Below are 11,203 nucleotides of genomic sequence, written 5' to 3'. Positions count from 1 at the left end.
TAATCCCAGCACTTTGGGAAGCCAAGGTGGCAGGTCACTTGAGGTCAAGAGTTCGAGACCAGCCTGGCCAACATGGTGAAACCTGTCTCTACTAAAAACACAAAAATTAGCCAGGTGTGGTGGCCCACGCCTGTAATCCCAGCTACTCGGGAGGCTGAGGCAGGAGAATCACTTGAACCTGGGAGGCGGAGGTTGCAGTGAGCCGAGATCGTGCCACTGCACTCCAGCCTGGGCAGCAGAGTGAGACTCCATCTCAAAAACAAAAAAAGAAAAGAAAAGAAAAGAAAAGAAAAGAAAAGAAAAAAACTACATCCATTCTGCAATCCATGGATCAAGGAATAATTTAAATTCTCGAGTATTATTTTATTATTATTATTATTTTGAGATGAAGTCTTGCTCTGTCACCCAGGATGGAGTGCAGTGGCGTGATCTCAGCTCCCTGAAACCTCTGCTTCTCAGGTTCAAGCAATTCTCCTGCCTCAGCTTCCCGAGTAGCTGGGATTACAGGTACACACCATCATGCCTGGCTAAGTTTTGTAGTTTTAGTTGGGCTGGGTTTTCCCCATATTGGCAAGGCTGGTCTTGAACTCCTGACCTCAGGTGATCTGTCTGCCTCGACCTCCCAAAGTGCTCGGATTACAGGCATAAGCCACTGCACCTGGCCTCAAGTATTATTTTAGAGACAGGTCCTCACTCTGTTGCCCAAGCTAGAGTGCAGTGGCCCAATCATAGCTCACTGCAACCTCAAACTCCTGGGCTCAACCCATCCTCCCACCTCAGCCTCCTGAGTAGCAATGACTACAGGTGGGCACCACCATGCCCAGCTAATTTTTTATTTTTATTTCTGTAGAAATGAGGTCTTGCTATGTTGCTCAGGCTGGTCTCAAACTCCTGGCCTCAAGCAATCCTCTCACCTTGGCCTCCCAAAGTGCTAGGATTAGAAGTGTGAGCCACTGTGCTTGGCCCAAGTATTATTTAGGAAAGACATTCCATAAGGCTATAGCTGCCATAGACAGTCACTCCTCTGATGGATCTGGACAAAGTAAATTTAAAACCCTCTGGAAAATATTCACCATACTAGATGCCACTAAGAATATCTGTGAGCCAGGCATGTTGGCTCATGTCTGCAATTCCAGCACTTTGGGAGGCTGAGGCAGGATGGCTTGAGGCCAGGAGTGCGAAACCAGCTTAAGCCACTAGTGAGACCCTGTCTCTATTTAAAAAAAAAAGAACATTTGTGATTCCTGGGAGGAGGACAACGTATATCAATATTAACAGAAGTTTGGAAGAAGCTGATTCCAACCTTCATGGATGGACCTTCAAGATATCAGTGGAGGAAGTAACTGCAGATGTGATGGAAACAGCAAATGAATTAGAATTAGAAGCGGAAGGCCAGGTGCGGTGGCTCACGCCTGTAATCCCAGCACTTTGGGAGGCCGAGCCAGATGGATCACGACGTCAGCAGATCGAGACCATCCTGGTTAACACAGTGAAACCCCGTCTCTACTACAAATATAAAAAATTAGCCGGGCGTGGTGGTGGGCGCCTGTAGTCCCAGCTACTCTGGAGGCTGAGGCAGGAGAATGGAGTGAACCCGGGAGGTGGAGCTTGCAGTGAGCCGAGATCGCAACCACTGCACTCCAGCCCGGGCGACAGAGCCAGACTCCATCTCAGGAAAAAAAAAAAGAAAAGAAAAGAATTAGAAGTGGAGCCTGGCCAGGTGCAGTGGCTCACACCTGTAATCCCAGCACTTTGGGGGGCCAAGGCAAGAGCATCACTTGAGGCCAGGAGTTCAAGACCAGCCTGGGCCAGGTAGCAAGGCTCAATTAATTACTAAAGATTGTGAAATCCAAACCTGCATCTCTTAGTTTTTAAAAATAGGAAAATTAATTATTGACATTGAGGGATATGGGGCTTCTTACTGAGATTAAGTGGGATAACCGTAATTGTCATTTGTTTAGCTATTCTTCTTCAAGCACTGTACACACCTATGTAAAGGAAATACCAACACCATGCCTGACAAACATAATAAAATAAAGATGCAGAAGTAACTTGCCTAACATCTCTCTGCTAAAAGCATTCAAACCCAGGTCCATATAATTATAAAGGTTATGTTCTTCCCGCTGCTTCCTTAAAAGATTTACTGGAGGACTACCCTAAGCAAAGCACTTGCCCTAAGCAGACTAAATTAATTAGTCAACTCTCTCAACAGTACTTTAGTATTGGTATTGTCCCTGTTGTACAAATAAAGAAGTTGAGGCTGGGCGGGGCGCAGCGGCTCACGCCTGTAATCCCAGCACTTTGGGAGGCCGAGGCGGACGGATCACGAGGTCACAGACCGAGACTATCCTGGCCAACATGGTGAAACCCCATCTCTACTAAAAATACAAAAAACAAAAACAAACAAAAAACAGCTGGGCATGGTTGCGCGCGCCTGTAGTCCCAGCTACTGGAGAGGCTGAGGCAGGAGAATCGCTTGAATCCGGGAAGCGGAGGTTGTAGTGAACCGAGATTGTGCCACGGCACTCCAACCTGGCGACACAGCGAGACAGTGTCTCAGAAAAAAAAAAAAAAAGTTGAGGTTCAAAGAGGTTAGGTAACTTGTCCAGGGTCATACAGCCGTAGAATAAGAGAAAACAGTTATGTCTCAAAGCTGCATTATTTGTCCGTGGGACAGGTATGTTTGAATTTCCATCCATCCATCTATCTGGGACTGGGGTCTCTCTATGCTGCTCAGACTGTTCTCGAACTCCTGGGCTCAGGCCATCCTCCTGGGATCTACCGGCGGGCAGGCACTACCTGCGCGCAGGGACTACCGGCGCGCGCTACCGTAGTGCGCAGCTCCCCACCTCTTTAAAAAATGGAGATTGCAATGCTTGCGCCAACTAGTAAGTTTTCACAGTTGGGAGCGAATATTCCACGTGAGAGGTTATAAATGACGTTGCACTAAGGGAGGGAAGGATCCTGAAAGCAAGTCAGGCCACAAAAGCGTGCCGAAACGCAACGGTGCGACTGCGCCAGCGCGCCTGCGTGCAAAGGCTAGCCGAAGCAGACAGCAGTGCGCATGCGTGCAGCTACTCGCATATAGGCGTGGCTAAAAGCGCCAGCTAAGTCTTCCAGCCTGTAAGGGGGCGCACGCCAGCCGTGGCTAGCGCAGCACCCCGGCCGGGCAGTAGTTTTTTTTTTTGCATACACCAGTATTCAGGATATCGGAATCCGGTGCACAGCAGCTTCTTCAGGTTTGAGGTTCCGGATGCCTGGGGGCGGAGAAACGGGAGGGGAAAAACAGATGGAAAGGTGGGTGACCAGCGTCCAGAAAGCCAACGGGGAAACCTCCTACCTTTCTACCCTTGGTACCGCGAGAATGGGAGGGGTCTGGCTTCGGGGCGGAAGCGACGGGCTGTCCTGGTTCCGGGGCGGGGCTGGAGGCGGGGAGACCGGGCTGGAAAGCGCAAGCAAAGCTGGCCGTTACCCTGCACCGCCTTCACGGTCAACTTTGCCTTCAGGTGAGGTGTCCATGGAGCGACTTCTGGCCCAGCTGTGCGGCAGCAGCGCAGCGTGGCCGCTCCCGCTGTGGGAGGGGGACACCACAGGCCACTGCTTCACCCAGCTGGTGCTCAGCGCCCTGCCCCACGCACTTCTCGCCGTGCTCAGTGCCTGCTACTTGGGCACCCCGAGGTGGGTAGAGACAAGCGCAAGGCATCTGTCCGTGTGTGCCTGCAGATCTCACCCGAAACCTACGTCTTCCGGCAATGTCACCAGAATAGCTAGGTCTCTGGAGTAGGGCAGAAGTAGAATAAAATCTAAGCATTACTACTTAGCAGCAATGTGGCTGTCCTTGGGCAAGTACCTGCCTTCTCTGAGTCTCATTCTTGGGAGGTTTAAATGAGATAATTAATTTAAGCATATAGTACAGTGCCTGGCATGTTTTTAAAGGTCTAATGAATGTCAGAAATCATCAGAACTGTCCATTTTCAGTTACCCAAACTCAGCTGTCATGAATTGAAGGCAGAATTGGGGAACAACCTTTTAGCCAAAAGCGCTGACGTATTTAAGTTGTAGGCTGAGTTTCTCACCATTTCAACCCATGAAACGTTAGTGTGTCCAGATTAAGAAAAGTATACGTAGGCTCAGCTGAAGGGGAAGCAGTAGATAGACAAGAAGAGCAAAATCAAACGTTAAACCTTCCCCCAATTAAGGGCTATAAGGTGTGGATGCTAAACTCACCTTGATTTTGTATTTAGTTGTTGTATGGCTAGAGATGACTAAAGTTAGTCTCATTCTAGCTGCTGAGAAGACAAGAGGGCGGTCTGATCTCTGGCTTTGGCAGTTCCTAGTCTGATGGGGCAAAGTGTCCCTATCCAAGAGGTCTTTCTTGCTTTCTCATTAGATTGAGTTCCCAAAAGACTGTGCCAATTTTTAATAGCTGCTCCTCTGAGAAGGCTGTGGATGTCTTTGCTAGGTGATTAAACCCTTCTAGACTTTTGTCTCTGTGTAAGAAACAAATCAGAATTCCTCCTAGACCAAGCAGATCCACAGCTTCTCCTATCCAAGGGATTCATCCGCTCCCTGCGAAAGCAAGGAAGACCATCACGTGATCAATAGAAATTGTGCCTCATTTCACTTATCAGCCTTGTGTGTGTTGCTGAGAAGGGTTAGAGAGATCGAGAACCTAAGATAGGAAAGGGCCTCAGAAGGCTTTTGAGACTCACTGCTCACTGTGCTGGTGAGGAAAGTGAGACTCAGAGAGGAAAAGAGACTTGAAGGGGTGATGAGGCTGGTTGATGGCCAACTTGGGCCAGTTTTCTTGGGTCCCCACATCTTAGGAAATATAACTCTTTTTTTTTTCTTTTCCTTCTTTCTTTTCTTTGTTTGTTTGTTTGTTTGTGTTTTTTTTTTTTTTTTTTGACAGGGTCTCCCTCTGTTGCCCAGGCTGAAGTACAGTGGTGCAATCACAGTTCACTGCAGCTTCGACCTCTTGGGCTCCAGCAGCTTCCCACCTCAGCCTTCTGAGTTGCTGGGGCTGGGGCCACAGGTGCATGCCACCACGCCTGGCTAATTTTTAAAAATTATTTTTAATAGGCCAGATGCAGTGGCTCAAGCCTGTAGTGCCGGCACTGTGGGAGGCCAGGAGTTCGAGACCAGCCTGCCAACCTGGCAAAATGCCATCTCTACTAAAAATACAAAAAAATTGGCCGGGCACAGTGGCTCATGCCTGTAATCGCAGCACTTTGGGAGGCTGAGACAGGCGGATCACTGGAAGTCAGGTTGAAACCAGCCTGGCCAAACATGGTGAAACCCCGTCTTGAATTGCTTGAACCCACGAGGTGGAGGTTGTAGTAAGCCAAGATCGCACCACTGCACTCCAGCCTGGACGACAAAGCGACACCCTGTCTCAAAAATATATATATTATTTTTGGTAGAAACAAAGCCTTGCTTTGTCATCCAGGCTGGTCTTGAACTCTTGGGCTCAAGCAATCCTTCTTCCTCAGCCTCCTAAAGTTCTGGGTTTACAGATGTGAGCCACCATGCCCAGCCAGAAACAAAAAAAAATTTTTTTTGAGACAGGGTCTTACTCTGTCACCCAGGCTGGAGAGCAGTGACACTCTGCAACCTCCACCTCCACTGCAACCTCCACCTCTTGGGTTCAGGCGATTCTCCTGCCTCAGCCTCTGGAATAGCTGAGACTACAGGCGTGTGCCACCATGCCTGACCAATTTTCATATTTTTACTAGAGATGGAGTTTCACTGTGTTACCCTGGCTGGTCTTGAACTCCTGACCTCAAGCGATCCACCTGCCTTGGCCTCCCAAAGTGCTGGGATTACAGGCATGAGCCACCATGTCCAGCCCAGAAATAGAATTCCTAAAGGCTGATTTTTATTCCCATCTGAATCCCTACAAATCAGTGTCATCGGGTGGACTTTTAAGAAAACGCCCAGCTACTAGGGAGGCTGAGGCAGGGGAATCGCTTGAACCTGGGAGGCGGAGGTTGCAGGAAGCTGAGATCACGCCACTGCACTCCAGCCTGGCGACAGAGCAAGACTCTGCATTTTGGTTTACAAGCAAACTTTTTTAGTAACCTAGCCCTGCCAACAAAGGGTGTAACAGGCTCAGTCCTCTTTTTATATGAACTTTCAAGACATGCTGACACTCACTGCTACAGGTATGTTTTTCTGTATTTAATTCTCTTTTTTTTTTTGGATGGAGTCTCTCTCCGTCGCCCAGGCTGGAGTGCAGCGGCACGATCTCAGCTCACTGCAACCTCCGCCTCCTAGGTTCAAGCGATTCTCGTGCCTCGGTGTCCAAAAGTAGCTGGAATTACAGGTGCGTGCCACCATACCCAGCTAATTTTTATATTTTTAGTAGAGACGGGGTTTTACCATGTTGGCCAGGCTGGTCTCAAACTCTTGACCTCAAGTGATCTGCCCACCTCAGCCTCCCAAAGTGCTGGGATTACAGGCATGAGCCACCGTGAGCAGCCCCTGTATTTGATTCTTAATGCAACAGATCACCTTTTGTTTATTAAAAACATTTCTTTGTATGCCAAGAAGATGTAAACACAAACAGAAAGAGATTTTTTTTCTTCAGCTAAAGGAGTCACAAAAGCAATCCACACCACCTTCTACAATCAGAGGAAAGAGAGTAGAATATTCCAAAGCTTTATAAAGTTTAGGCTACCATATTAGAATATAAAAGCTGTATGTAAGTCCAATTTTTATTCATCTAATAGTGCTTCAGGTGAATTTAAGGGTACTCTTAGGTGGATCCTTTTGTAAAAATGAATATGTGCCCTTTAGCGGTTATCTGCATGAAAACTTTGGATTTTTTTTTTTCCTGAGCTGTAGTCTCCTGTCGCCCAGGCTGGAGTGCAGTGGCGTGATCTCAGCTCGCTGCAACCTCCATCTCCCGGATTCAAGCGATTCTCCTGCCTCAGCCTCCTGAGTAGCTGGGATTGCAGGTGCCTGCCACTATGCCTGGCTAATTTTTGCGTTTTTGGTAGAGATGGGGTTTCACCATGTTGGCCAGGCTGGTCTTGAATTCCTGACCTCAGGCGATCGTCCCGTCTCAGCCTCCCGAAGTGCTAGGATTATAGGCGTGAGCTACAGCACCTGGCCCGGATTTTTTTTAAATTTTAGATTCGGGCCGGGCGCGGTGGCTCAAGCCTGTAATCCCAGCACTTTGGGAGGCCGAGACCATCCTGGCTAACACGGTGAAACCCCGTCTCTACTAAAAAATACAAAAAACTAGCCGGGCGAGGTGGCGGGCGCCTGTAGTTCCAGCTACTCGGGAGGCTGAGGCAGGGGAATGGCGTAAACCCGGGAGGCGGAGCTTGCAGTGAGCTGAGATCCCGCCACTGCACTCCAGCCTGGGCGACAGAGGGAGACTGTGTCTCAAAAAAAACAAAAAACAAAAAAAATTTAGATTCATGAGGGATATGTGCTTGTTTGTTATTATACATGGATATATTGTGTGATGCTGAAATTTGGGCTTCTAATGATCCCATCACCCAAGTAGCAAACATAGTACCCAGGATTTTTTTTTTCCTAGTCTTCATGTTAAATACAACCTTACCTCAAAATTGTTAATGTCTGTGGTTAAAAAAAAAAAAAAAATCAGAAATGGTGTGGGTAGTTTATAAAATGAGTTAGGCTCAGGTGGCTTGTTAGCTTATTTGGTCAGAAAATGAGTTAAGTTCGTCTGGGAAGACTTCCTGGGAGAAAAGACCCTGGGTTCCGAGGTAAAGTGGGGTAGGGATAAGATGTGCAAGGCAGGAAGGGAGTTGATTCCTTCGATAAGTGAATTTTTGGAGATGAGGGGTATGTCTGGGTCCTGAGTCAGCCACAGTGTGCCTCCTTGTCTTCCCCCTTGTCCCCAGGAGTCCAGATTACATCCTACCCTGCAGTCCTGGATGGCGCCTCCGACTTGCAGCTTCCTTCCTGCTTTCCGTCTTCCCGCTGCTAGACCTCTTTCCAGTTGCTTTGCCACCAGGGGCAGGCCCAGGACCCATAGGGCTAGAGGTGCTGGCAGGGTGTGTGGCAGCTGTGGCCTGGATCAGCCACAGCCTGGCCCTGTGGGTGTTGTCCCATTCCCCTCATGGCCACTCCCGAGGTCCCTTGGCCTTGGCCCTGGTAGCCTTGCTGCCAGCTCCAGCCCTAGTGCTGACCGTGTTGTGGCACTGCCAGCGAGGCACACTTCTGCCCCCACTTCTCCCAGGACCCGTGGCCCGCCTATGCCTGCTCATCCTGCAGCTGGCTGCACTCTTGGCCTATGCACTGGGATGGGCAGCTCCTGGGGGACCACGAGAACCCTGGGCTCAGGAACCCCTCCTGCCCGAGGATCAAGAACCTGAGGTGGCTGAAGATGGGGAGAGTTGGCTGTCACACTTTTCCTATGCCTGGCTGGCACCCTTGCTGACCCGTGGGGCCTGCGGAGAGCTCCAGAAGCCTCAGGACATTTGCCGCCTCCCCCACAGACTGCATCCAACCTACCTGGCTCGTGTCTTCCAGTCACACTGGCAGGAGGGGGCCCGACTGTGGAGGGTCTTGTATGGGGCCTTTGGACGGTGCTATCTGGCACTTGGACTGCTGAAGCTGGTAGGGACCATGCTGGGATTCTCAGGGCCCCTGCTGCTCTCCCTACTGGTGGGCTTCCTGGAAGAGGGGCAGGAGCCACTAAGCCATGGCCTGCTCTATGCTCTGGGGCTAGCCAGTGGGGCTGTGCTGGGTGCTGTGCTGCAGAATCAGTATGGGTATGAGGTATGTAAGGTAAAACTTCAGGCACGGGGGGGCGTGCTGAACATCCTGTACCGCAAGGCTTTACAGCTGGGGCCCAGCCGCCCTCCTACTGGGGAGGCCCTGAACCTACTAGGCACTGACTCTGAACGGCTGCTTAACTTTGCTGGGAGCTTCCATGAAGCCTGGGGCCTGCCCCTACAGCTGGCCATCACCCTCTACCTGCTGTACCAGCAGGTAGGCGTGGCCTTTGTGGGTGGTCTGATCTTGGCACTGCTGCTGGTACCTGTCAACAAAGTGATTGCCACCCGCATCATGGCCAGCAACCAGGAAATGCTACGGCACAAGGATGCGCGGGTTAAGGTGAGGGGGTACTTGGGGTCCCTCAGCTATCTGGAGACCCCACCCAGCCCAGGGCCACAGGTCTTCCTGTGCACACTACCTGAGGGAGTGAGAGTGACCTCAAAGTTAAGAGCTGAGACTGGAGAAAGATAGACCTGGGTTCAAATCCTGGCTCTACACTTACTAGTTCAGTCACTTCAGACGAGTCACTTAACCTATTTGGGCTTCCCCACTCCTCGTCTGCAAAATGAGAATAATAGTAGCTCACCTTGTAGAGCTGTTGTAAGGATCTCATGAGATAATGCTTAGCATAGTGCCAGTCACAAAGTAAGCTCTGAATACATGTGGCCACCCTAGGAAGTAGGAAGTCATCTCCCTGGCACCAAACAGGTCTTTAGGGCCAGAGCTGGGACCCAAGTCTCCAACCTCCTTATCTAGGGCACAGACCACCCAATGGCTGCATGTAGAGAGACCTAGGAGATCCGCAGCTGCCTCTTTGGATAGGCTGAGGGGAAGGGAATAGGTCACTTTCCTGCCTGGGCCAACTCTAGGTGTTTAGGGTTTGGCTGAATCAGCTCTGGGTTCTGCAGTGATTGTGGGTACAAAGGGGATGGCAGTCCTGGGGGTTCATACAGCATAGTTGTTGACCCTTAGTGGAACAGTTCAGAGTGCTCCTGGAGGGAAGGGAGGTTGATAGATGGTTATGGCATGAGGCCTTTTCCCCTACCTGTGACAGCTACAGACAAGGAGTTTTGGCCCTTGCCCATCTTCCCTGGGCCCAATAGCCTGTTTGACCCTGGGCTGTGGTGTGGCCTCTTATGCCTGTGTACTCCTACAGGATAGTTTCTGTGCCACTCAAGCTGGGGGCCAGAACTGGGGGTCCAGCCCCGAAGCCCACATCTTTTGGTTTTGGGAGATAGCCTTTTGTCCCTCATCTAATGGGAGGAGTGCTTTTACTCCACTGTGGTGACTTGGCTGCACCTTCCACCACTTCTTCTCCTAGGAAGGTGGGGAATTCCCACTCCAACCTGTCCCCAGCTGGAGCCAGTGGAGAAGTAAAAGAGAGACTGGGAGGGGAAGCAACCCAGGGCTGAAAAGGATTTGAAGGGCAGGATTTCCAGAAAGGACTGAGGTGAGGAAGAAAACCAAGACTAGGGCAGTGCAGAGTATCTGGGAGCTTAGAGTACTGAACATTCTGCTAGGAGCCTGGGGAAGGCTTGGCGGAGAAGACACATGAGCAGTGCCTCCACTTCACGCCTCTCCCTTGTCTCCTTTCCCTAGCTTGTGACAGAGCTGCTGAGTGGCATTCGGGTCATCAAGCTCTGCGGGTGGGAGCAGGCACTGGGGGCCCGAGTAGAGGCCTGCCGGGCTCGAGAGCTGGGGCGACTCCGGGTCATCAAATACCTGGATGCGGCCTGTGTATACCTGTGGGCTGCCCTACCAGTTGTCATCTCCATCGTCATCTTCATCACCTATGTCCTCATGGGGCACCAGCTCACTGCCACCAAGGTGAGGACCAGGAAGGAAGGGGACCAGCATCAAGGAGACTTCGGTGAAGTGGAAATGTAGGCTCGGGCCCTCGGTGCTGGCTGAGAAGGAGGGAGGGATCCCTGACTGCCTCTCAACCAAGGGAAAACTGAAGGAACCTTTTTGTGGGGGCCTTGGATATATAACCTTCCCCTCTGTGAAAGATTTCTTTCCTTCCTCTCCTACCTTTCACTCCAACTTCTAGTCAGTTCCAGGCTTGGGGTTAGGTCTCTTTATACTCGTTCTAATGGCCTTAGGAAAAAAATCTTTGATCCAGTCCTGCGTCTAGCCAAGGCCAGGGGATGTTGCTACTTGGAAATTCTAAAAAAGTCTCAAAATGAGCTAGGCCTGCCTAGTTAAAAAGATGCAACCTTGGCCAGGCATGGTGGCTCACACTTGTAATTCCAGCAATTTGGGAGGCCAAGGTGGTTGGATCACCTGAGGTCAGGAGTTCGAGACCAGCCTGATCAACATGGTGAAAGCTTGTCTCTACTAAAAATATAAAAATCAACCAGGTGTGGTGATGCATGCCTGTGATGCCAGCTACTCAGGAGGCTGGGGCAGGAGAATCACTTGAACCCTGGAGGTGGAGGTTGCAGCG

General features: G+C 50.5%; 1 protein-coding gene across 1 annotated transcript in view; it reads left to right on the top strand.

The window, feature by feature from the left end:
* Window positions 1-3,400: 3,400 nt before the first annotated feature.
* Window positions 3,401-11,203, top strand: part of ABCC10 (ATP binding cassette subfamily C member 10) — a 23,751-nt gene continuing 15,948 nt past the window's right edge. Inside the window, 3 exon segments of the mRNA XM_017878160.1 lie at window positions 3,401-3,678; window positions 7,878-9,096; window positions 10,357-10,584. Coding sequence (XP_017733649.1) covers window positions 3,518-3,678; window positions 7,878-9,096; window positions 10,357-10,584 — 1,608 coding nt within the window. The 5' untranslated portion in view covers window positions 3,401-3,517.

Source organism: Rhinopithecus bieti, unplaced genomic scaffold, assembly GCF_001698545.2.
Source record: "Rhinopithecus bieti isolate Rb0 unplaced genomic scaffold, ASM169854v2 scaffold_9981, whole genome shotgun sequence".
Lineage (NCBI taxonomy): Eukaryota > Metazoa > Chordata > Mammalia > Primates > Cercopithecidae > Rhinopithecus > Rhinopithecus bieti.
This window is presented reverse-complemented; position numbering and strand designations above follow the sequence as displayed.